Source organism: Panthera leo, chromosome F3 (assembly GCF_018350215.1).
Source record: "Panthera leo isolate Ple1 chromosome F3, P.leo_Ple1_pat1.1, whole genome shotgun sequence".
In the NCBI taxonomy this organism is placed as follows: domain Eukaryota; kingdom Metazoa; phylum Chordata; class Mammalia; order Carnivora; family Felidae; genus Panthera; species Panthera leo.
The window spans coordinates 60,937,096-60,963,824 of record NC_056696.1 but is presented as its reverse complement, the minus strand read 5'-3'; the positions used below and the strand labels follow the sequence as shown (position 1 = coordinate 60,963,824).

Below are 26,729 nucleotides of genomic sequence, written 5' to 3'. Positions count from 1 at the left end.
ATGCGGAGCTGAGGTTCTGTCTCGTGATGGCTCTTTCGTGTTAAGTTCCACAAGTGGCTGCCAAGTCACTGGCGCGAGGACGAAATGAGCGCTGGTCACGGGTGGACGCGAGCACCTGGCCCCTGGCCTCGTCAACCTCTGTGCCAGGATATGTTGGCGTCGCTGTGTGTACTCGAATATGTGGTGGCCTACACTGGAGCGAGGACATTAGGATGAATGGCAGGCACGCTTGACTGTGAAACTATCACAAGTGGGGAGGCGTTTTGGTGAGTAAACTTCGTCCACGCTAGTCTGTGTGAAAGATCTGTTCGTCTGCCTTTCTCCGTGGAACTCCCTTAAGGCAGGCATTTTGTCTTTGATTTCTGTGTCCCCAGCATACCCGTACTGCCTGGCACATGGTAAACACCCCGAGAATGATGTTCTGGATTTAATGAGTGAAAACGCTAATCAATACATTTCAGTAAAAAGGGGCCGCAAGTATGAATTGTTGGGTGTTTCATACAGCTCCCTCATGCACCTTTCCTGCTTTTCTTTCTTTGTTTTTGTTTTAAATGTTTCTTTATTTATTTTGAGAGAGCATGAGCAGGGGAGGAGCTGAGAGAGAGGGAGTGAGAGAGAATCCCTAGCAGGCTTCGCACTGTCAGTGTGGAGCCCGACGCGGGGCTCGAACTCATGAGCCATGATGAGATCATGACCTGAGCTGAAATCAAGAGTTGGACGCTGAACCGACTGAGCCACACAGTCGCCCCCCCCCCCCGCCCTACTTTTCTTTCTTTGAAGTAGACTCTAAATCCCCAGGGACATGAGTATTCCTTAGACGGAAAGGACATGGTGAGCTGAAGAAAGGAAAGGACACAGCAGAGCCAAGTCACATATTAGGAAGGACACTGTGACACGAGATTTAATGTTTTTATTTATTTTTGAGACAGAGCATGAGCAGGGGAGGGGCAGAGAGGGGGGAGACACAGAATCTGAAGCAGGTGCCAGGCTCCGAGCCATCAGCACAGAGCCCGATGCAGGGCTCGAACCCACGAACCATGAGATCATGACCTGAGCTGAAGTCGGTCGCTTAACCAACTGAGCCACCCAGGCGCCCCTGTGACATGAGGCTTAGACAGAAGAGCCACTGTCTTATGTCCTAACCACTGGGCATGTGGTCTGGGTAATGCATCTTGATCCACGGACGTCTTGAGACTTACTTGATCTCCCTCTTTTCTCCTGCCTTTTCCCCCTTCACTTTCCTCTCTTAATCCTCTTCCCACCCCCCTCCCCCAAACTCTCCTTCTTCCCTTCCCCTTTCTAGGGAAATTGTTGTCTCCTGAATATCAGCATATTCTCCAAATGGAGAAGTTGTACCCCCAGGGAGATTTCTTTTTCTTCTGAACTTGAATTAATTTCTACTTCTAGGATAAATCCAGAGAACCATGCAGAGGGGTATGGCCCACTAAAACAGAGCTATGAAAAGTAACTGCCACGTTCTAAGCCTAATATGAGCAATGAAAATTTTCTTTGATGTGCATTGATGAATTTTCTTTTCTTTATTTGAAGGGATTATAAATCTATGAGTTTTGCGGCCATCGTTGTATGTATGGCTTTAGCTTCTAAGTCACAGTGAAAACTTTAGACTGGTTGTCTACTCTAGGTTCGTGGTTGTGCGTTTGTGTGTTTTCTGTGTGTGTGAGAGAGATAGGGTATGTGTGCTGTCATTCAGAAGCTGGTGGTACAAGCCTTTTTGCTTTGAGTAAAGGCTTGACTGTCAAAAGGATAATTGTCCAGGAAAACCACATTTTAAAACTCACCTTAGCATCTTTGAAATGATCTCAGGCGTTTTTAATTTATTTCTTTTTTTTAACCTTTTTTTTTTAAATTCGCATCCAGGTTAATTCGCATATAGTGCAATAATGATTTCAGGAGTAGGTTCCTTAGTGCCCCTTCCCCATTTAGCCCATCCCCCCTCCCACAGCCCCTCCAGGAACACTCTGTTTGTTCTCCATATTTAAGAGTCTCTTATGTTTTTGTCCCCCTGCCTGTTCTTATATTATTTTTGTTTGCCTTCCCTTCTGTTCATCTGTTTTGTATCTTAAAGTCCTCATATGAGTGAAGTCATATGATATTTGTCTTTCTCTGACCTACCTTTTTCGCTTAGCATAATGCCCTCTAGTTCCATCCACATAGTTACAAATGGCAAGATTTCATTCTTTTTGATTGCCGAGTGATGCTCCATTGTATGTATATATACATATGTATATACACATATATGTGTGTGTGTGTATGTGTGTGTATACACACACATACACACACACACACACACACACACACATCACATCTTCTTTCTCCATTCATCCAACGATGGACATTTGGGCTCCTTCCATCCTTTGGCTGTTGTCGATAGTGCTGCTGTAAACATTGGGGTGCATGTGCCCCCTCGAAACAGCACACCTGTATCCCTTGGATAAATACCTAGTGGTGCAATTGCTGGGTTGTAGGGTAGTTCTATTTTTAATTTTTTGAGGAACCTCCATGCTGTTTCCCGGAGTGGCTGCACCAGTTTGCATTCCCACCAGCAGCGCAAAAGAGATCCTCTTTCTCCGCATCCTCACCGACATCTGTTGTTGCCTGAGTTGCTAATATTAGCCATCCAGAGGTTTTTAGAGTCAGAAAATGAATAGTGATATTGCATCCCAGAGACTCCGACCATCGAGCCAAACCTGGGCGTTTTCCCACAGGACATAAGCAGGGACCAGACTATCATGTTTTGAGAGTCTAATGTCCTTCCAAACACAGTAGCAGCAAGGCAGAGAGGAATTAGGGAAACCCCTGCTTTTTATTCTCTTCATGATTCTTTCCATCCTTTCTGAACTCCCTGCCATCCTGAGTTTTAGGACCAGCAGTATTGGTTGAATGTTTGCTTAAAGTAGAAACGTCTGGGTCTTTACCAAAGTCGGTTCTCTGGGATCCTCCCTCAAAGAGGAAACAAATACATAAACATAATTTGCTTTGGTTGATGGAGTCTTAAAATTAGCCAGTTTTTGCCCTAAAGTTGTCATGGTTCCATCATTACCTGTTGGAAATAGTGTTTGAAGAAGAGGAGGAGAGGCTGAGATGGCTCCAGACCTTTTAATTTTTTCTAGGAAAAGGAAATATACACAGTGCGCACACTGAGCAACTTGATCCAGGCATCGGGCACTTCCTTCACGGCAGGACTTCAGAGCATCTTACTTTCCCACCTGCGTGAGCCCGTGTGCCATTTTGGCCATGTATGATGGCAGAGAGGGGACCCATACTTGTGGTTTGCACACTGGGAACAGAGCCTGAAATCGGAGGGCGTCTCCCACCGTGTGGTGTCGAACCCCAGCACCAAGGTCTTGTACGAGCAAGCCAATGCCGTCGTTCCCGAACAGAGTAACGGGACGGCTGCCAGGATTTCACCTCCGCATCCACCGTTATAAGAGGCAAAAACAAATCAGGCTTTAAAAAAGAAAAAAAGTGTTCCCACAACTGTAATTTTGACGGTCTAGCGTGTAAACAATTCTGCGACTTTGGGGGTTACTTTTAAGATGGAACAGGATCGAGGGCATTGGAGCTGGGAAAACCGCGTGTTGCTCGTAGTTCTCCTTGGTTTAGGCCAGTTCAGGAGAGCAGAGAAACGAAATTCTGCAAACGGCACCATGAATGTTCACATTGGCCTCCAACCTGTGAAACTTGCCAGCTGCTAATTCAGGCCCTGGGGTCCCAGTCCAGTCCTGTGGGTGTTTCCGGGCATGGGCCCTCGCTTGCTACTGGCCGTACTAAGACCCGAGGCAGCTGTGATGTAGGGGGAAAGCCCTAAAGTCAACGGCATAACCAGTTGTGCGGCCGTGAGTCCATCTGACCCCCCCCCCCCCCCGTGCTTCTGTTCCCTCATGTGAATAAAGGGTTTAATAATACCCCAGAATGTTCATGCAGACGAGCTCATTTTTGATAAGCCGCTTTGTAAAGTTTAATTCCCACGCAAAAAACTACCACCCCTAACTCCGTTCTTTCATACAGTTGTCCACACACCTATCCGTTTCGCTTTGTGTCATGAGCTAATGCTTCTCTTTCTCCCGTGATCCTGCAGACTTGTTTCTGATTGAGTCTCTCCAGTGGAAATACAGGACTTAGCAGAGAGTGGAGACGCAGTCTGTGTCTGTTGAACGACGAGTGGATGGACCTGTGTCCTTGTCAGATGGCAGGGTTGGCGAAATCGTGAAGGCCGGTAACACTTTGCGCAGGCTGAGAGCTTTTTATTTTAACTGAGCTGCGAGGCTGTCACGAAACCTAAGTACACATGACCAGTTTGGCAGAGTTGAGCCGAGTGCCGCTGGAAAGCAGGTGGCCCCGGAAGAGAAACGCAAATTTGGCTTCTAAGATGACCATGAGTCTGCGACCCCGGAGAGGCCGAGCCCCTGCAAAGGCCTTTACTGAAGTGGGCACAGCTCGAGTCTCCTGTCCGATTTGCCGGGCACTTGCTGAATGCTTGGCGCTCTGGGCCTCGGTGGCGTCCTCCCCTGAGGCCAGATGTGGCCCAGGGAAGTTGCGGCAGGAAAGGCCCTGAGTAGGGCCGTGCTAACATCCGGCCAGTGGAACAGGTGGGGAGCTCCCACACCGCGTCAGCTTGAGAGCAGCTATTTTGTGGGTCAGCGAGGGATGTTGGCTCACTCAGTGGAGGAGAAAACAAGACACCTCTTCAGATAAATATAGTAAGAACCACAGTAAATAAGGCCCAGCCTCAGGGAGGCAGATCTTTAAAGGAAAATTAAGATGGCCTGTCATCTGTCTCTCTGTCAACCGTTGATGCATTTAGCTAGCGCCTTGCGGTGCTAAATGCTTTTTGATGATGATGGTCATGATGGCCACTGTACCTCCCCACGGTGGGAGGCGCCCCCTATGCGAGAACGCTTGGTGGGGGGCGGGAGGGGCCCCGTCTCGAGTGCGCCGAGAGAAGGGATGGGCCGGAGGACCCTTCTCCCTTCTCCCCTTCTTCTGGATTTTACCAGGATGTAAAAGCAAGCGGAGACGACAACAAAACGCTCGTCTGAAACTCGGAGCCTAATCGCTCCCATCTGCTCCCGCGCTGCTTCCCCTAGCTGCCTGCCAGGATGTTTGCCGCAGACGCTAAGTAGCACATTATTTTCGATAAGTTGCAATCATTTACTCGAAATCTACTTCTCCCTTAAAATGTCCCCCTGGAAACTTGACTCGGCATCTGAGAAGCTCTGTTCAGGATGGGATTTGAATGCTTGTGCTCAGGTTCGTGGAAAGTGAAGCCCTCGTCCGCTGGGGGTTAATGCATTCAAGGTTTCAGCCCCCTGGGCTCAGCTGGGAGGAGAGGAGGAGGCGCCATGGAGGGCCGTCCAAGAGGTCAGGGCCACCGGGGCTCATTCCCCAAGGAAAGGCACAGGTCCCGAGATGTCAGAGGTAGGAAATGATGGCCCCATGGACTCTTCCCCAATGCAGAAATGTCACGCCTCCCTTAAGACATCAATCCGAGACCTTTCGTGGTCCCCAGGAGACGTTTCTCTTTTATCCAGTGACCGGGCTAGTGAAGGCATGTTTTGCAGTCTGGAACTCATAATCTCAAATAGCCTCCCCCCTTCCGCCACCACCACCACCAGCGTTTTGTGCCTAGGGCGAGAATCCAGACACGGCATCCAGTGTGCCATCCGATCATCCCTGTCACTCAAGACCTAGAGCTTTCGGAGGCTACTTGGAAAGTTTTGAGACGCGGCAAAAGCATCCTGCTTCTCCCGCGGCCTGTTGGCCTGTGGATCCTGCAGCTCCCCGTGTCTGAGGCTGGCACGGTGACTCATTAGCAGCGAAGCCTGTGCTCGGGGTGGTTTTTGTAACGAGTGGTGATGGATCATCCCTAGACTCTCCCCGAAGGACCTGCCTGACCTTGTATGCATTTGTGAGATGGCTGTCTGGGGTCACAGGTGTTGTGTGTGGTCATGGAAGAAGGAAAGCTAATTGGCATGTGTTTTGGAATGGACCTGGGGCGCCCATAAATAGACCCGCTGTCCTTCAGCTGCGGCGTTTCTTCCTCCAACCACGTGAGCAGACGTGATTTCTTCTGTTAGTACGCTGCGTTAGGATTTCCCTTTTCCTTCTCCTGTGTCCCCGTTCCGGTCCTCTGGAACCAACAGATCCTGCAGGCTGCTTAGGATGCAAACATTATTTTACTCTCGCGTAAGGGAATGTCCCAATACGAGCTGTATGTAGGTGGGCGAGTTACAGCGGCCCAAAGTGGTTTGTGAGAATTCAGTCTCCCGTGTGGTTCCTGCCCCTGTATTTGCCTCCAGGTTTATGGTTTGGTCCGCCCTAGTTTTCCTCTGGTCAGGACAGAGCCTTCCTTCGCTCTCTACTTCATCGCGGAGGCAGCAGAATGTTCTCAGCTGGTTTCCATGTGCAGCTGCCTCTCACTGCCAACACCGTCTTCCCCACTCTAGGCTACAGGTCACCCAGCAGCCTGACTCAGAGGACCTCCTTCCCTGCTCCCCGGCCCCAGACTTCCTGGAACTTCTCCCCCACCCCCCACCCCCCCCATCTGCTCATTAGCCAGGGCACTTCCCGGAGAGGCCCCTCTGATGATCAGCCCTCTTTCTATCTGTTCTAAACCTCCTTCTGCAGGAAGAAATTCTCCCCAGTAGCGACTCGGGTTTTTCTGTGACTTGCTTCTACGTCTTAAATCTGCCCCTTTGTCATGATCTCTGTAATACACTAACCACTGTGAACTCTCTCCCCCTTGCAGAATTGTTCTGCCCCCTCCTTCTTATTAGCTTGGATTGGCCAGGCTGCCCAAAGCACAAGAACTTCCAAAACCTTCAAAATAACTAACTTAAACAAAATTCAGGTACAAGTTTATTTCTCCTCGTTTTCATATAGTCCAAAGGTGACCATCCAGGCTGGTGTCTAGACCATGATAACTTCTTCCTGGTGTGGCTTCCATTCCCCAGGCCAATTCATGGTCCAAAGTGACTATTAGAGCTCCAGCCATTATATTCATGTTCTAGCTAATAGAAGACTAGAGAGAGGGACAAGAAAGACATTCCTTCTTTTTAAGGACATTGCTAGAAGTTTTATATTGTACCTCAACTCATCTGTCTCTAGAATTTTGTCACCCAAGACATGACCACATCTAGCTGCAAGGGAAGCTGGAAAGCATCTCTCAGTGGCCATGAACTCAGCTAAAAGTCAATGTTCCATCTCTACAGAGAGGAATATATTGGAAGACACTGACAGGTCAACCTGATCCTTCACCTTTGCGTCCACACTCTTTGCTAGGCCCTTCCCCAGGTAACCCAACTCCCGGGCCCCAAGTAGGAGATGGGCACACACTCCGTCCTATCTCCTATCTCGACATAATATTAGCATAGTCAACATACACATTTATGTGAAATGATCTCATCGTCAGTGGGAGTTGCAGTGGTAACAGTAGTCTGAGCCTCAGGGAGTCCCTTCCTCTTGTCGTGTTCGAGATAAACACACTAGTCATTTTTCTCTCCCACACTTCAAGTTCTCATCCTCTTTATAGAGTCAAGGGACTCGTGTTTCTAATGGAGAGAGAAACAGAAGGACTGAGTGAAAGAGGCCAAAGGATGGACTGAGCTAGGATGTTGCACCGCATTTCTTGATTCCAGACCCTGCATCTCCTCTGCTGGAATCTGCTGCTTGCCATCTGTGATGTCATGGTCTGTCTGTCCTTGGGGTACACACCTCTGTCGATGGCGGTCATCTGGCCGCCGGTCATCACACGGAGGTGTGAGCCAACTCGAGCAGGGCAAGGGCGTACTATTCGTACTAGTACGTGTCTCCTGTGATTGGTGCAGTTGGGAATAGTCATGGAGCAGGCCAAGACTCAGTTATCACTGTCTTGTGGGAAGATCCCTTAAGGTCAGTAGCACATTGCATTAGGAAACCTGCCTTTGAATTATGCTGTGGTTTTCAAAAACTGGGAAGGATGCTGTATGAGAACAGAATGTTCTTTATTTCAAACTAAATTCTGATGAAATTGTTTGGAAGGTTAGAGAAATAAAATGCTTCTGCTGTGATCGAGTCTGTAAATACAGGCAAGGAAATCCCACTTGTCACCAGGAACCGGAAAAGCATGCGTCGTCCCAAGACAATGAAACGATGTCAAGATGGTAAGACCACACATGATAGCAATGTGGCAACATCCGGTTGTTTTAACATTTGAGTGTGGGGTTCCTTAATGCCCCTGCGGCAAAGGATGATCGTGAGGCCTGAATCTCACCCGAAAGTAAACTGAAACAAGCTTGCTCAGACCTTGATGGTGAACAGGCTTTCTTCTCTTTGGTTATAATTTATTTATTTATTTTTAAGTGGAAATGAGAAGCAGCCAGGCTAGCTTATCTGACCCAAGCGGAGGCTGCGTCAGAGCTAAGTGGTTCCCAGAAGGGTCTTCCAGCTTCTCGAAGGGCTGAGTCTTCCCGAGCGAGCTCTGCCAGGTCCGGGAGTCTCAGATGCTTCGAGACTCAGGAAGACCGAAGTCAGGGGCTCTGTGTAAAGAGAGGAGTCTTCAGGCTTCAGAGGAAGCAAGGTTCTTAAACGTGCTTGGGAGGAGAATAGGAAGCTAGGAACGTGAAGGGGGAGAAAGAGGACAAAAAGATACTTGAAATTTATTCTTTTGGCTGAGGATCAATTGGTTGGTCTGTGATGGTGTGAAAATGAGCCTGCCTGGAATCACAGGACAGTGGGGGAGAGTGTGCGTGTGCATGCACACGTGTGTGTGTGTGTGTGTGTGTGTGTGTGTGTGTGTGTGTGTAACTGGGGGAGAGTGTGCATGTGTGTGTGCACGTGTGTGTGGGGGGGGAGTGGGGGAGAATGTGCATGTGTGTGTGTGTGAACTGGGGGAGAGTGTGCATGTGCGTGTGTGTGAACTGGGGGAGAGTGTGCGTGTACATGTGCGTGTGTACTTGTGTGTGTGTGGGGAACTGGGTGTGTGTGTGTGTGTGTGTGTGTGTGTGGAACTGGGGGAGAGTGTGCATGTGCGTGTGTGTGAACTGGGGGAGAGTGTGCGTGTACATGTGCGTGTGTACTTGTGTGTGTGGGGGGAACTGGGTGTGTGTGTGTGTGTGTGTGTGGAACTGGGGGAGAGTGTGCATGTGCGTGTGTGTGAACTGGGGGAGAGTGTGCGTGTACATGTGCGTGTGTACTTGTGTGTGGGGGGGGAACTGGGTGTGTGTGTGTGTGTGGAACTGGGGGAGAGTGTGCATGTGCATGCACACGTGTGTATGTGTGCACGTGTGTGTGGGGGGAGCTGGGGGAGAATGTGCACGTGTGCGTGTGTGTGAACTGGGGGAGAGTGCGTGTACATGTGCGTGTGTACTTCTGTGTGTGTGGGGGGAACTGGTTGTGTGTGTGTGTGTATGGAACTGGGGGAGAGTGTGCATGTGCATGTGCGGGCATACTTGTGTGTCTGTGGGGGGAACTGGTGTGTGTGTGTGTTTGTGTGTGTGAACACTCATTGACTTATCCCAGTTCCTTCTGTGTTGCTGATTCTTAAGATACAGAACCCAAACTCTTAATTCTAAATCTGTCTTGCTTTCTCGTTCCTCCCAAAGGGACCTTTTTCAATGGGATTGATTCGGGTTTAACCAACAGTTGAAAACCTACCAGTTACTGAGCACAGACATGTGCTTTTATAAAAATGACCTTATTTCATCCTTAATAAGAATTATGGTGTGGCTGATATTATTATTGACGGTCGGGTGATAAGGAAGCCGAGCTGAAGGGAAGGGCGGGTCACGGCGTGGGAATCCTGCACGTGACTTTGTACCAGTGATCCTTCTCCGTGCCGGGCTGTGGAGCTAACAGCAGAGAGCCCTGGGCATGTACTCACGCGCTTTGGGGATATTAACCTATAACGGGAAAGGAAATCTACCGCGTGTTAGCACTCGCAGCGAAGCAGAGAAGGTACCGGAGACTCCAAGCCACGGAACATTTTCATCTTTTAGGCCAGAGAATATTGAGGAGTGTCTCTCACTTCCTCAGCGGTCACCTCGTTCAGAGACTCCCGTGGCAGAGAAAGCGTGCATCGCCTGGGAACGCACAGCCGGCCGCTATCCAGTCCTGATGCTTTTATGTACAGCCTGGTAGGAGACCCTTTCTTGCGTCCTGGGCTACCGCGTGCAGAGCAGGCCTCACACGCCCAGGGCTCCTGGGTCACGCCCTCCTACCAGCCTCTGCAGCGACTCTTCGGGCAAAGGGGTTCCCCGCGCTGCCGTCCAGGCTTGAGCTATTAAGGACCAAAGCCCCTCGCCCAGGCAGCCGGAGCCCATCCAGAAAGGCAGGAGCCTGCTGCCCGGCACATAAGCCCTGTCTCTGCCAGCTGGCCCGGGGAGTCTCCTGTGCCAAGCAGGGGACGTGTGAATGGGATCTGTGCCCGAGCATCGCCTGAGAAGGAGAAAACGCATGTGACCAGGCCCGCCGAAGCCTAGCCCAGAAGGAGAGGTGACAAGAAAATCGCGATGTGTTTCTCTAAAGAACACCCGAAAACATAAACCCCCCAAAACAAACAAACTTTAAAATCATCTCAAGAGTGTCCTATAATTTTATTTCCCCCCCGCCCCGCCCGAAAACCTCCCACGGAGCCCTGCACATTTGGTGGCTGTGGGCTGCATGTGAAGCAGTAAGGGTATCGCGTCGTGTTTCGATACCCAGCACGGTGCCTGGTGCCGAAGGGAATGCTCGGGAAATATTTGTAGGATGAGGTATTTGAGGCATCTCAAAATCTTGCTGCCGATTCACTAAGGCCCTTAGGTCCCCTTTCTGGGTCCGCCTGCCACGTCTAGACCCAGAAGGAAAGGGGAAAGAGCCATAGGACATCTTATGTTTGTAGCTAAATCCCTGGTGGCACTTAAAGAGACCCTGGAGCTGGGGTCCCACCTTCATGTCCCTGAGCTTCTGAAGGGCTGAGACACAGACAGCACAGAGTCCCAGCGTGGTTTCCAGCACCTGAAGATTTCGTGACCTTGGCCTTCTCACCTGACAAGGCAGCCCCAAGCCCATCGTAGCGTGCACCAGGCATGGGGCACCAGGAGGGTCTCCGCTCCCGTGGCTGCTGGTGCCCCCCATGTTAACCAGAAGCACTGACCAATAGCCGGCTAGAGTGCTGGTCTGGAAACTTCAGGGCATTGAATTGCTAATCGTTTCCAACTGTTTGATGGGCACTCTTTTAAAAGCACACGAAAATAAGCTTCTCCGTGAAACAAACGAGGGGTTAAGAGCATCAGGACGCGCTACCCTGAGCCTCAAGTCACTAACTGGAGACTGCGGTCCCTCCTTTGGTGTAGAAGAATCAAATTATGTCATAGTCGTTTCTCAGCTCGAGCTGAGGAGTTCCTGGTTTGCGGGTGTGATCGGGCTTGTGGGAAACGAAAGAACCAGGAGGACGGGGAGGAGGCTGTGCATTGGTTGAGGGTTTTCTTCTGGCGACTTTCTGTGCCCATCGCAGGCCTCGAGGCGGTTGGCGTCATGTGCGAGAAGGGACCAGAGGACTAGGACTCACGGGCCTCTGGAAGCCGGAGCCCATGGCTGGTTCCTCTTGCAAATCCCAGCACCCACCTCGTTCCTGGCACCTTAGAGGTGCCTGTGGTCAGTAATGTAAGTGGACTGAGCGTTCCTCACAGGGCTCAGCTGTGGTCACATCGTGTGCACGGCCCCTTCACTGGGGGCCTCTGTCAGCCCTTGCCGGAGTTCTTCCCAGGCACTGGCCACGTGCCCGGTTCGCCACAGCAGCCAGAGCCTTCCTCGTGGATAACGTTGGCTTTCTGGGGATACCCCAGGCTCCGGGTCCCGGAGACTCTGGCTTAATGACAGCCTAGATTTGCTTGTTTGGAATCGTCAGATTTGCAAAGGCAGACTTTTGACGTGGGAGAAGGCCTTTGATCCAAGAGCATGCTGGCCTTGGTCCAGCCTGGAACTGGCACCTAGGGGATGAGGCACGTGGGAACCCCCCGCCTCCCTCCTGGCATGGTGAGGCAAAAGGCTTTGGGTCCCACCACCCCCCATCCTTTCCTCCTTCGCTCTTTTTACATGTGAAGAAATGCTTGGACAGGTGCTTAGCGCCCGAGGCTCTGAGAGGCCACATGGGGGACACCCAGATGCAGGACAGGTCTCTGTCTTTCAGGAGCTCACGGCCTTGCTCTGGCAAGCTGCTAGGTGTGACCTCGGGTGTTCTGCAATGCCCTGTGGCCGTGGTGTAGACAGCACATGGTCTGGTGGCTCAGAGGTGAGGGAGTTTGTTTTGGGCTATTATTAGGTTAGGTTTCATGGGGGAGGGTGCCAAGCTGAGATTCGAAATAGGATAGGACCGTGATAAGTGGATTTCTCTGGCCGAGAGAGAAGAGGGCATTCTGTCCCGTGGCACGGGGGCTCTAACCGTTTTATGTGCCATTGGCAGAAAGAGGTGATTGAAGGGGACCAGATTTGGAGGAATTGAAAGAAATTAAGAAGTCAGTAAGAAGACCTTTCTTCCTTCCTTCCCTGCCTCCTCTCTGGTTGTCTTCTCCCCAGAATGTTAGTCACCATCTGCGCATGGAAAGACATTGTGTGCATGCACACACGTGTGCACACTTCCCCCCCCCCCCCAAGTTGATATCATGCCCACTTAACTACTGTTCGTGAAAGAGTCAGCATCCTAATGTTGTGGTCAAGAATAAGGTGTGTAAGACTCTAGATTCTAGTCTTGGCTGTGGCCCATTTGCTTCGATTTGGGGGGAAAGTTACTTTGTTGTGACACTGCCTTTGTCATCTTGAATCATCCGCTGTGCACTTTGGACTTCATGTTTTATAAGGTGACACAATTCGGTATGTACAAGTACTTGATGAACAAATACAAGGGGTGTCTGTGCTATTTTCAGGAGGCCAGCACTTGGCTGTATCCCTAAAAATGCAAGGACAACGTATTTCCGTCCCACACTTCTCTCCTAGAGATGGCGGAACAGTCTTGGGGGAGGCCGGGAGAGTTGCTCTCTCCCGACTCTTCCTGGTCATGTGTAGTGAAGACTAGTCCATGGACGATGAAACGCCCTGCGGGGGGTTTAAGTCTCACACTTTCCAATCAAGCAAAGACATTGGCCAGAGAGTGTGAGGGCATCTACCCTGGCCAGGCCTCCTCATGCCCTTTCTCAAACCACCTGTCGTCTTCTATCTCTGTTATCTGTGTGCTATCTCTATCTCTGTATCTCTATCAGTATCTCTGTCCCCCAGCCCACCTTTAGGTCCCTGGACTGCAGTCCAAATCTGAAGACAAGCCTCTCTGTAGATCTGCCCTCCTCCCCCGCCACCAGCCCCCACCGTGAAAGTTGAGTCTAAGCAGGGGCATCTCCCCCAAGGCTAACTTGGGGACTGGAAACTGCCGGACCCTCCCTGCAGAACCCATCCTTGGTGAAGAAAGAGTGCCCTCTAGTGGGCATAGGCTGGAGCTGCTCAGGATCCGTGTTGTTCAGACAAGGACAAAACCAGCGTGCAGCCCCCCCTGCCAAGGATCTTGAATATGCCTTTGGGTTGGTTTGTTTTTCTCCTTCTCTGAAGAAAAAGAAAGAAAGAAAGAAAGAACAGCGGGAGACCAGTGGTGAGAGCAGTTCCGACTGTGGTATGGCAGTCCCCTTATCTTGGGAGTTTTACCGAAGAAGAATTAACCCCTGGGCCAGCCATGGCAATGTGACATCAGATGCTTTTCAAAGGGCTCGTGACAGTTTCTACATAAATCACTCACCTGCCTTGACTGGTCTCATACAAGATGGGGTAGATGTGCAAGGAGGAGACTGCTTCCTTGGCGGTCATTACCAAAAGGGTTAACTGCTTCCTTGGGCAGCCCCCCTGGATAGCGAGCCCACCGCAGTTGATTACGTCCTCTGATAGTGGACGAGTACAGACCTGACTCCCGACTGTTAAAACCCTGTATACACTGCTGTAAACAGGGGACTTGGCCCTTTAAAACCTGGTTCAGTAAAAGCTGCTGGACGGGGGAGCAAGGGGTGGCGGGGGGGAGGGAGAGAGCGCAGGGCGCCCATCAGAGAAGCAGAAACCTGATCATATGTGATGGTTGCTGGATTAGGTAACAGCTCCGCTGGTGGAAATTGGATCTTGGAGGATGAGTGTTAACATCTCTGGTGTCCTGGCGAAAGGTTCATTTGAGTCTTGCATGGTGCCACAGAGATAAAAAGGAGCTTTTAAATAATCATTTTGTCTCCTACACACCAGTGTGCTGGCTTCAAGCAATAAATAGGTAGCATCAGTTCTGCTTAGACATATCACCCTTTTCATTTATTTATTTAATGTTGGTGGAAGTTGTTTTTTTTTTTTTTTAACTGACTAGCTGAACAGTTTCCGTATCCGTGAATCCCAACACCCATTTTTATAATGGTTCACACGGATTCTCCTTCTGGGTAGAAATAAAGTGTATGCAGTTTATTGCCATGGATGCCTCCTCCAAGCATAGAGACACAGCCCAAGACCATCAGAACCAGAATCTTCTATGTGAAGTAGTGGAAGATGAATGTGTTCTCTTGCTTATGTTGTTATTATATATACACATATCATATGTATATACACATGTATATATACCACATTATATATACATGCATATATACACACATGTATACACTATATACACACATGTTATATATGTATTATTTATACGCACATTATATATATTATATACACACATTATATATACATACAATATGTACAGTATATACACATTATATAGACATATACACACATATATATACACACATTATATATACATTATTTATACACATATATACATTACATATACATATATACATACATTATGATACATTATATATACACACATTATATATACATACAATATGTACAGTATATACACATTATGTATACATTATATACACACATGTATGCACACATTATATATACATTACATACACTTATATATAATTATATATTATTTATATAGATTATATGTACATTATATACATACATTATATATATGTACATTATATACATATTGTATATACTTATATTACATGCACATTATATGTATACACATTACATATACATTATTTGTACACATTATATACACACATATACACACTTTATATATATATACCCACATTACATATATATACACATTGTATAGACACACATATATATACACATGAATACACACATATATACACACATTATATATACATTATCTATGTACATTATATATATGCAATATATATACACACATACACATACATTATATATACACATCATATATGTATACATTATGTGAGTGTATATGTATACATGTGTATACACACACACACACACACACACACACACACACATATAGTGGGGGAGGCTGACACATACCCTGAAAGTTTTTATTTTCTTTATGATTTCAGTATCATTTAAAAGGTATAATTTGGAGAGGACTGCTCCCTTCCCCCCATCTTTATATTATTTCATTTTCATCAGTTCTCTGGTTTGGGACCTATTTATGAGTTCTGAATTCTGAGTATAAATGCAAGCAACAGGGGCACCTGGGTGGCTCAGTCGGTAGAGCGTCCATCTTGGGCTCAGGTCATGATCTCGTGGTTTGTGAGTTCAGGCCTGCATTGGGCTCTCTGCTGTCAGCCTGTCGGTGCAGAGCGCACTTCGGATCCTCTTTTCCCCTCTCTTGACCCCTCCCCTGCTTGTGCTCTCCCAAAAATAATTTTTTTTTAAATAAATAAATAAATAAGCAAAGGAGTGCCTGGGTGGCTCAATCGGTTAAGCGTCCAATTTCGGCTCAGGTCATGATCTCACTGTCCGTGGGTTCAAGACTCAGGTCGGGTTCTGTGCTGACAGCTCAGAGCCTGGAGCCTACTTCTGATTCTGTGTATACCTCTATCTTTCTGCCCTCCCTCACTTGTGCTCTCTCTCTCTCTCAAAAATAAATAAATAAACTTAAAAAAAATTTCAATAACTAAATAAATGCAAGCAACATCTAGGCTAAGGTGCACTGTGTTCCATCAGGCCAGTTTCTTACTGGCCACGTTTAGAAACCAGCTGTGTTAAATCTTACTAAATCCAATTTCTTTTTAAGGAGTATTTGCTTCCAATGATACATAGGATCTGTACAATGATACAAAAGCTAAGTTAAGTGCTAACATTTGCACTGTGTTTTTCCCCCCTCAACTAAATCTGTCCTCTCTACCTGAGCAGGGGAAAAAAAAAGTCAATACAGATGAGTGCTTTGCACTGTGTGACTGACCTCAAGTTTCCATGGTGGTTTGGGGCTCACAGTGTATCCTTTCAGTGTGCTTTGCTGATCTCAGCAATTTTCTGTCTTGTTTTATTTAAAGCCAGATGGATTTCGAGACCAACAAAATGTTAATTAGGTGGGTGTGCAGAGTCTGTGTGGAGAGTTTGTGTATCCCATCGATAGTTTCAAAGGAAAGGTAGAGGGGCGCCTGGGTGTGGCTCAGTGGGTTGAGCCTCTGACTTTGGCTCAGATCACGGTCTCACAGCTCATGAGTTCGAGCCCCACGTCGGGCTCTGTGCTGACAGCTCAGAGCCTGGAGCCTGCTTCGGATTCTGCGTCTCCCTCTCTCTCTGCCTTTCCCCTGCACTTGATTTCACACTCTCTCTCTCTCTGTCTCTCTCTCTTAAGTATAAATAAAAATTTAAAAAACTTAAAAAGTAAAAAGAAAGAAAAGAGAAAAGAAAAGAAAAGAAAAAAAGAAAAGGTGGAGAGCAGCTGGGTGGCTCTGTCAGTTGAGCCTCTGACTCTTGATTTTGGCTCAGGTGGTAATCTCATGGTTCATGAGTTCGAGCCCCATATCAGGCTCTGTGCTGACAGCTGCAGAGCCTGCTTGGGATTCTCTCTCTCTCTCTCTCTCTCTCTCTCTCTCTCAAAATAAATGAATAAAATGTTTTTAAAAATGACTTTAAAAAGAAAAGGTGGAGAATAGGGGTAGGTGAAACCGTGCGGGTCTGGAGAGGGAAAATACACTCAGAAGTGAATGTTGGTGGTGGTAACGTGCCCGTGGTTCCCTGCCTAGTACGTGGAGGGACTGGGCCAGACCTCTGGTCTGTGACTATCTATCTCTGCTTCCTCCTACTTTTCTCCTAATTGAACTTTGCTAATGGAATAAACTGACAGACTGAGCGAGGTGGTCCCAGGCTCATGTGCTGTCTCAGCATCTTTGCCATCATCTTGGGTGGACAGGTTATAGGCTGGCCCTCATGGGGCGAGTCCTGACCATTCGGATGCCATCGCCCTCTTTCTCTTTGCTACCTTCCTTGAGACCAGAAATTATCATAAGATCTTCCACGTGCACGAGGGATTGGCTGTGGAGTGACCAGGAAGATCCACTTGGAGGCATTACCATTGGCTCAAGCATCTTGGGGTGGGGTTTCCTGGCAGTCTTGGAGGGGGTGGGGAGGGTGCAGGGCTGCTCTCCCAGAGTCCCATGGCCTCTTCTGGAGGATATGCGACACCAGATTCAGTTGAGTGGATGAGAGTAGAATTTTGCCCTGGAACAATTTAATTAATGCCCAAGCTAAAGTGGGGCAGTTACATTTGTTTCTTAAGAATGGCTCAGAGGGGTGCCTGGGGGGCTCAGTCAGCGAAGCACCTGACTTGGGCTCAGGGACTCAGGTCATGATCTCGCGGTTCACAAGTTCGAGCCCCGCCTCCGGCTCTGTGCTGACAGCTCGGAGCCTGCAGCCTGCTTCGGATTCTGTGTCTCCCTCTGTCTCTGCCCCTCCCCTGCTCGCGCTCTGTCTCTCTCTCTCAAAAAAAAATAAGTAAACATTAAAAAAAAATGTAAAAGAATGGCTCAGAGGTGAATCTTTTACTTTTAAACGACCCATAAATATTTTTGTTGATAAAGCAATTACAATTCACCAAATAAAATCCAGTAGAGAAACGCCCACAGACCCCACACACGAATGCCCTCACTTGCAAAGGTGCGGAGAAGAGGGACTGTACCACCGGGTGCTTGGGTGATCCCATTCTTTTCGTTCCTTTGGGGACTGGAAGGGTGTCTAATGCAGGAAATGGGTACAGCATTGAACTATTTTCTTAAGGAAGCCTCTGTTAGTGGTGATAGGTTCTTCACAGGACTTTGGAGGTTTGGGTAAATAAATTCAAGGGACAGAGTAACATGACCAAATGTTACTCAAAGATCAGTCAAAGGGGCAATTTCCCAGTGAGGGTCCTGGACCGACAAAAGAAGGATTTCACTGGAAAAGAAAAAGTCCACAAAGCAAACTTCAACGATGCCATCACCCGTGTGGTAATTTTATTTTGGTGAAGCAGAATGTTAAGGATTCCGGTGTGAACGCAGAACCTGGGGCCGGTCGTGCATGGTGTTTGCGTACAGGTGCACAGGCTTCCTCCTTTCCACCCCAGCTGGCTCCCTTCCCTCCCGCCACCCTTTCTTATTTCATTGCTCTTCTACCCGGTGCCTTTTACCCTCTGCTCTAACTGCCCCTCTTGGGCCACGTGACTCAGCATGCCTCTTGGCTGTCTCATGTGTCGTGAGAGCCCAGCTGCAGGGTCCCTTTTAGCACAGGAGTTGGGATTTCCTTCCGAACGACGCTCGAGGTTGCTTCTTGTCATGCCTGTTGGAAGCCAGGAGCGTGTGGTCATGCTGATATTCTGTGTGATAGGATGCCCTGAACATTTATACGCTCCCTCGTACTGAGCTCATACCCACCTTCCTGGTGTCGACCCCGTGGGCTGCCTGGCTGGGGCTCCAGAGATGACTGAAACTGACACCCCCCCTTTGGGGCTCCCCAGATGACACCCTACCTGGAAACCGCTCTTGATTCTCGGATCATTCCAGTGCTTGCGTATCTGTCGGGCCACATCATGCCTGCTGTCCCCATCCCCAAACGGAAACAGATGTAGGACTCCTTCTCCTCGGCCTTGAATCACTTCCCTCCTTTCCCACGACTTACCCCCAATTTTTTTTTCCATTTTTTTTTAATTGGAAATTCTTTTCATGTTCCCTCTCAACAAAGACTTGGCTGCTGACAGCTAAACTGGGTTTAGATGAGTGATTTATTTTATGGCAGGTTGTATGAGGGTAGTAAAAAGAGACTGCCTGGCTCTTCTGCTGATTTACTAAAACACTTGATCTCTTCCAGTCCAAACCACTCCCCCCACCCAAATGGCCACGGTGTTTTAATAAAAAGCAGCCATCTCATCCATCTGAGGCTCCTCCACCCTACCTGGCTTCTCTGAATGTCCAAAACAGCTTGTTAAATGGGTCTCACCCTGGTTTCGAACAGGACAGAGTCCTCCCCTGGAATGGAGAGATCTCTGTGTCCAGAGATAAATATTCCCCACTTGACGGCCAATTTGCCTTCGTGCTGTTTTGTTATTTTATTTTTTTACTGAAGAATAATTGACATTGACATGCAAGATATCTTCTTGCCTTTTTAGACTTCTCTACCCTCCCTGCAGGTCTGCAGGAAAGGTCTTAACATTTCCATCCAAAATGACTGGATGTACGTGGCTTAGGTTATTTTGGAAATGTGAAAATTCGGGCTGATCAAATATTACAGCGTCAATGAGTGTAAAACCACAAACTCGTGGAAATCTAAAATTAGAAACGAAGAAGGAAATGTCTTTTCTTGAATTAAAAATTTGGCAGTTTGGGGATGAACGTGAAGATTATATTCTGTTATAATTAAATGTTTTACTTTTGAACTTTCTTTGTGGTACAATAGACATAACAGAAGTTCTCATTTTGACCATTTTTCAGCGTCCAGGGTGCAGTTCGGCGGCATTAGGTGCATTCGGTAGTGCAGCCGTCACCACTGTCTGTCTCTGTGTGACACTCCACCATCCTTCCCCATGTGAAACTCTGTCCCCATGCAACACTGACTCCCAGGCCCCTGTCCCCAGCTCCCTCTACCTTCTGCCCCCGTGAATTGGACTGTTCTGGGTAGCTGGAGCATCGTTACTTTCTGGAACAAAGCAGTCCTCTCCTGGCATTCTCCCCCCACTCTCGGTATCCCCTCACCTGATCCCTCATCCATTCTGCAGATGCCATTTTGCAGGCTCTTTGGTGATTTGCTGAGCCAGTGACACAGCCTTGTTTTTATTTTTCTTCATTTGCTCGCTTGGGTTACCACTAACCCTCCCCTCCCACTGTGTCCCTCTGCAGTCTTGAGTATCCGGGGAGCCCAGGAGGAGGAGCCGACAGACCCCCAGCTGATGCGACTGGACAACATGCTGCTGGCCGAGGGGGTGGCGGGCCCCGAGAAGGGTGGTGGCTCGGCGGCAGCCGCAGCCGCAGCGGCGGCTTCGGGAGGAGCGGGCTCAGACAACTCCGTGGAGCACTCCGATTACAGAGCCAAGCTGTCCCAGATCAGACAGATCTACCACACGGAGCTGGAGAAGTACGAGCAGGTAACCATGGCCATGAGGGCATCGGGTGCCAGGACCTTTTAGGAAGGACGAAGAACCTCTTAACTCAGGGGCTTACAGAGACCCCGGGGGCCAGCCTCTGCACTTCAACACAGAGCCCCTGGTCAGAACGGAGTCCACCAAATCCTCGATCCAAATCCTCGAGTCTACCAAATCCACTGTTAAAAACCCAGGCACACTGGACATTAAGGCATTTTAAAAACGTAAGTTGTAAGCGATGATTTCAGGAAACATTACTAGTCAATGTAACAAACACTCAGGCTGGGGCTCCAGAGCATTGGCCCCTGGCGTGCAGTCAGGTCTCATCAGGGTAATAGAGGTCATTAGCAGAGTCACCACCTGACCTGTGGGGTGGTCGCTGGGTTCCTAGGGCCCTTGTTTGCTCATTTGGGGGAGGATTCCTTATCTTCTGGGTACTCATGGAATCCTACGGGAAAGGATACTAAAACATAGCCTTAAAGCCCTTGCTGTACCCAGACTCCATTCAACTGAGAGTCAAACATGTTCTTTTTGTATATGATACAGAATAGGATACTCACCTCCCTCCAGAAGAAGAGTAGAAGGTCTCAGGGGACCCCTGTAGGCAACAAAGTTGGATTCCAGTCCTGACACTCCACGGATGGCCCGTAGGACCCAGTGGCCCACATATTCCACCCAAAAGCTGGTGATGTATGGCAAAGAGCTGTGCATTTGGCATCACGGGACCACAAAGACCATGTGAAGGAGAGCATAAGAAAGACTTTAAATTACAAAGCAGTATGTAAAGTGTACGTAATAACAGAGCTCCTCTCTCTAAGAGACCCTCCCCTCCACGCACACACACGGGAATTTACATATCCATTCTGCTTCCTGTGGTCAGTAGGAGCAAAAGGCCCTTACACCAGTCGTTCTTCCACAAGTAGGCGACAGGTGTGTTTGTTGTCACATTTTTGAATGCAGCATTATCCTGAAGTTCTGTAGTTAACTTTCATCAAATTGCTGGCTTTCCGGCTTTCTTTTCTAAGAGTCACGAAAGAAGAGGGAGCAAAAGCAAATCAAAAGACCCTGTACGGTCCACTCAGGACTATCTAGGTACAAGGCAAATGCAAACTTAATAGAAAATTTAAATTTTAAAGTAGAAATAGGCATTTTAAATTTTAAAGCGAAGAAAGTTTCATTATTGCACTCCCGTCTACCTCTGAAATGGATTTCTACCGAGTCCCTTCTTTTATGAGGGGGAAAAAATTGCTGTGAAGCATGAAGCCAAGCATGGAAGCTCAACGATCAGATAAGCCTGGGGAGGGTTTGAGGGGAGGAAAAGAGAAGCGATCTGGTGGTAAGAACCTGTGAGTCATTTCTGTTCACCTTCTTGGGAGACAACATACGTTCTTCCCACAGTGTTGGCTCATGGAGACACTTCCCAAGATCTCAGGAGATGCTGAGCCCAGGTAGCGGGCTGATCCCTGAAGCTTCTCCAACCCGATCCATCACTGTAGAGTTCAGAGTCTGCCCTCACCTGTGGGATAGCTTGGGAAGACAGACGGAGATATTTCCTATAAAGGTCTCTAGCCTCTTGAGTTCTTCCTACTCAGTGCTGTTCCTACTTGACCTGCAAGATTAAGCCTGGTTGTAACAACCTATCTAGACCTGCCATCCATTTAACTCCCTCCAAACTCCAGGGGCACAAGAAGGGCCCAGAGGGTGGCTTCCCCCACTAGACCCATGACTACGATGGATATTAGGCTGGAAGGTGTTGAAAACTGGCTTTATTCTTAGCTCAGGTTGCCAGCAACATAGAAGAACTGACTGTTTACTTGATTTAAACCCCCTTGTCATTTTTCTACGCTCATCCAAAATGAGTAAAACACTGTTGCCAACAGCATTGCACTTGTCTCTCAAGACAGTTTTGTGGTTGGGTACCCAGGACAAGAACTGCCACCCTCTCCATTTTGATACGGGTGAGGGAATGGAGATCAAAAGGCTTAGCTTGTGTATCTGGGTCACACATCCTGTGAAGGGCAGAGCTTGCCCTGGAATCCAGTTTCTGAGCCTTAGTTTATGGGCTCTTATAAGAACACCACCTGACTGCACTCAATATGGAGAGAGTGTGGACTTGTGTAGACAGGGAGGGAGTCAGCTTGTCCTGTGTTACTTCCATGGACTAGATTACTGGTACCTAAGAGAGGCCAGGGCTAATATGCTCCTGGATATCTGCCTATTTTAAATCATAAAGATGTGGGAAAGCAGAAACTCAGAAAAACTCCCATCGGTACAGGACAAATTATATAAGTATGGTGGTGATCATCTGTATTTCTTATTCTTAAAAAAACTAACAAATCATTTCCTTAGTTTCTGGGCAAGAACTGAATCCTACTTAACACACTTTGGGTGTTTAGTAATTTATTAATACTAGTTATATTGTTAATTATAGTAAATAACGGATTGTAGGGAAATTATGGCATTAAACTCCTCACTCATATGTCTGGGAGATGTATCTTCTCCACTTTTCTGTGGCCATTCCTCGTAGGAGCTTTTTTAAAATCAGGTAACTTCAGGAAAGTAAAAATGTCATTCTCTACTTTAGTAGTACGTGGGTAGAGTTGCCAAATTGGCTATTAATAGCTGACTCTGTTGTTTTTATTGGTTTTGTTTTTAGCATGGTGGTGATAGATGACCAGACGATCAATTAGCTTTCTGCTAATTAGGTATCATCGCCCTCCTCAACCCCATCCCTTAAAACAAAAACAAAAACCCCCTACCTGAATCAGCCTTTGATTCACCCTGAGGTTATTCCATAAAGAAAGCTTCTAGAGATGTTTATTAGACAGAAAGGAAAGAAATTCTTTTATTCAGTAAATGGTGTTGGTAAAATGCTTTTTCAGCAGATCATGTAGGTAGCTAAGGTATATAAGAACTGATGCATTCTAATAGACAACACCATGATGTCAGAAAGCTGAATTTTATTCCAGCTGATATATTTTTTTTAAATGATGGGTCTTGGAGCTCTCCAGGGTTCTCCAGCTTTCGAACATAATGCTGCTGGGGCGTGGATGGGGCTGAATCTGTAAGGCTGAACTGGGCTGGGTTGGCGGGTTCACGGCTAAGAGGACCCTAAATGCTAGTTATATTCTTTGCCGAGATTGGCACCAAATCCACTTTGAAGGAGTGAGGGAAGAAGGCGGGCTCAACAGAGTGCAGGACAGAAACTTAAAACTCTGGCCTGTTGAGCGGAATGTTCGAGGCGGGGGCTTGTCTTTAGTCTGCGGCTCCCAGAAACGCCATTGCCCTGGAACCTCGGAAGGGTCCCTTTGAAATCCTTGGGGTCTCTGGGGCACCGGAATGGCACCTCCTGAAAGTGACTGCCTTTATGACCGTCCACAGTGGAGTCGGCCCCGTCATAGAAACTTTCAACCTCCGAGGGTTCTGTGTAGTTAGCGAGTTGTAACCTCAGCTCTCCCCATCGCTGGCGCTTCGAGAACACCTGACCTAACAGAGGCAGCCCAGCTTCCCAAGGTGGAAGCTGGCAGGATCTGAGGAGGACTCGTGGATAGTGAAGGCCCTGGGAAAACCCAGATCGTTATGCTCTGTCCGTCTCACATGGACTTGGACCTCGCCTCTGCTCTCTAGTGTGTGTTCCCGAGCAGCTGCCTCGTTCCACCTCAGCAGTGGGTGAAAAGACCCCACTGTCTGTTTATGGCAGAACAGAAAGGGCCCCAGGATGAAATGCCTTGAATAAACATCAGATATTGTGAGTATTTTTATTCCCTGTAATGAAGCGCATTATTGTGAGCCCAGCACTGCGGCTTCCCAGCGGAGAGCGAGTGCCCTTGACAATGCCTCCCCACATCCAGCCCCTCCTCCCTTTGAGCCCCCACGAGGTCAGGAGGCTGCAGGCTAGCGAGGTGCAGCGTTTGCCCACAAAGCTGGTTGGGATGCTTGCTGTGTGCGTAACCCAGCACTCCCCACCCCGTGGCCTCATCAAATCCAGCCAAGTGGATGCCAGGTTTTCTGTCCTTCCCTTTGTTTACAACTGGGGGCTGGGTGGGCAGGGAGGAAGCTTATCATACAGATCTTGGGTTTATATAGTAATTTTCTTAGTGGAGAGCAAAATGCTACGTGGACCTGATCTACGGATTTATCTTCAGCATTTGCCTGCAGACTAGAAAGCAGGTGTTTATCACCCTGTTTATTTTTACCAAGAGAGAAACTGGCACCCGGACACCTCCTTCTGCAGCCAGATACACACCTAGTAAGTCATCTGACCCTTCAGAGTGGCCAAAATGAACAAATCAGGAGACTATAGATGCTGGAGAGGATGTGGAGAAACAGGAACCCTCTTGCACTGTTGGTGGGAATGCAAATTGGTGCAGCCGCTCTGGAAAGCAGTGTGGAGGTTCCTCAGAAAATTAAAAATAGACCTACCCTATGACCCAGCAATAGCACTGCTAGGAATTTATCCAAGGGATACAGGAGTACTGATGCATAGGGGCACCTGTACCCCAATGTTTATAGCGGCACTCTCAACAATAGCCAAATTATGGAAAGAGCCTAAATGTCCATCGACTGATGAATGGATAAAGAAACTGTGGTTTATATACACAATGGAATACTACGTGGCAATGAGAAAAAATGAAATATGGCCTTTTGTAGCAACATGGATGGAACTGGAGAGTGTGATGCTAAGTGAAATAAGCCATACAGAGAAAGACAGATACCATATGGTTTCACTCTTATGTGGATCCTGAGAAACATAACAGAAACCCATGGGGGAGGGGAAGGAAAAAAAAAAAAAAAAAAAAAAAAAAGAGGTTAGAGTGGGAGAGAGCCAAAGCATTAGAGACTGTTAAAAAACTGAGAACAAACTGAGGGTTGATGGGGGGTGGGAGGGAGGGCAGGGTGGGAGGGAGGACAGGGTGGGTGATGGGTATTGAGGAGGGCACCTTTTGGGATGAGCACTGGGTGTTGTATGGAAACCAATTTGACAGTAAATTTCATATATTAAAAAAAAAAAAACAAAAACAAAACAAACAAAAAAAAAAAGTCATCTGACCCTTACCATCCCCTTTGAGGTGGGTGCTGCCACCCCCAATTCACAAATAAGGAAGACGAGTCACAGATTAGACAACTTTCCAAGGTCCCACAGCTAAGTGAGTCCCAGAGGCAGGATCTGAGCGCACACCATCCAGGCCCTTCTCGCGTGCTCCCCTGTGTTTGCGAGCACTGTTCACTCCATCCACAGGTCACTGTACAGGTCCATAGTTGCTGCTAGCCTTGCTACAGGTTTGCAGTGATTAAATCTACTCCCTCAGATGCATAAAACGAGGCACGGAGTAGTGATAGGCTTTGCCCAGACACTTAGGGAGGCGGGGTCAAAGACCAGACCTCCCAGTCTCCAGTGTAGACGTTGCCCGGTTGGCTCCGCAGGTATCTTTGGCCAACCAACCTCAAAGGATTTCTTAGAGAAACGAACAGCGAGTGGGTTGTTGGCACTGCATTCTTGACAGATGTGAAAGGCTTTGCGCTGGAAAAACAGGGGCCGTGCAGTGTTCTCATGAATGGGTGTGTTTCTGTTATTGATATTAAGTTGGAGCCCTTCGAGTCCTTGGTTCTTCAGCTGTCCAACGATCGTCTTGCCTTTTTCATTACGAATCTAATACAGTTTTATAACGTTGCTGTGAGTTAACCTGTGCATAGGTATTTTATTGAACGCTCAGCTAAGGAAACCACACTTCAGATGTTAAGAAATAGTAACCACAGGAAGGGTAGTGATGTTCAGAGGAGCAAGTTTGGACGGAAGTCCCCGGCCTGGAATAGGAAGTGTTAAGGGTCCTGACTCAGCTGGTCCTTTTTTGCCATGTGCCTTCAGAAAAGGCCCTTCCTCTCTGGGCCACAGTTTTCCCAACTATAAAATAAGAAGGTGGGAAATATGATCTTTAACTTCCCTTCCAGAGCTGAGGGTATGTTAGTCTAACCTGAGAGTTTTCCTTTCTACAGAGATGGCTTCTGAATCCTCGACATCATGTGTTGATGCTATTTCCAAAAGGCCTCTGAGGACAGATCCCTTTTGTGTCGTGGCTTTAGTGGGTCTTCCGAAGGCCGACAGAGGAGGCAATTCTCATAATAAAACTAAAAGGAGAAATAGGTTGATGCAAAATCTCCCGGGAAGGTTAGCTTTTAATTCCATGATTCCATTCTTTGGCTGTTGATGCATACGAAAATCAAACATTTGGAAGTTCTAATATATCAGAGATAATGAGCAAGGCAGAAGTTTATGCGGTATTTGGCCCCCCAACTGTCTCTGGCTGTT

General features: G+C 48.0%; 1 protein-coding gene across 6 annotated transcripts in view; it reads left to right on the top strand.

The window, feature by feature from the left end:
- Positions 1-26,729, top strand: part of PBX1 (PBX homeobox 1) — a 290,531-nt gene that overhangs the window by 217,222 nt on the left and 46,580 nt on the right. For all 6 annotated transcript variants that reach the window (XM_042926040.1, XM_042926043.1, XM_042926039.1 and 3 more), the window contains exon 4: positions 20,181-20,425. In XM_042926040.1, the coding sequence (XP_042781974.1) occupies positions 20,181-20,425 (245 nt within the window). The remainder of the gene's footprint in view (positions 1-20,180; positions 20,426-26,729) is intronic.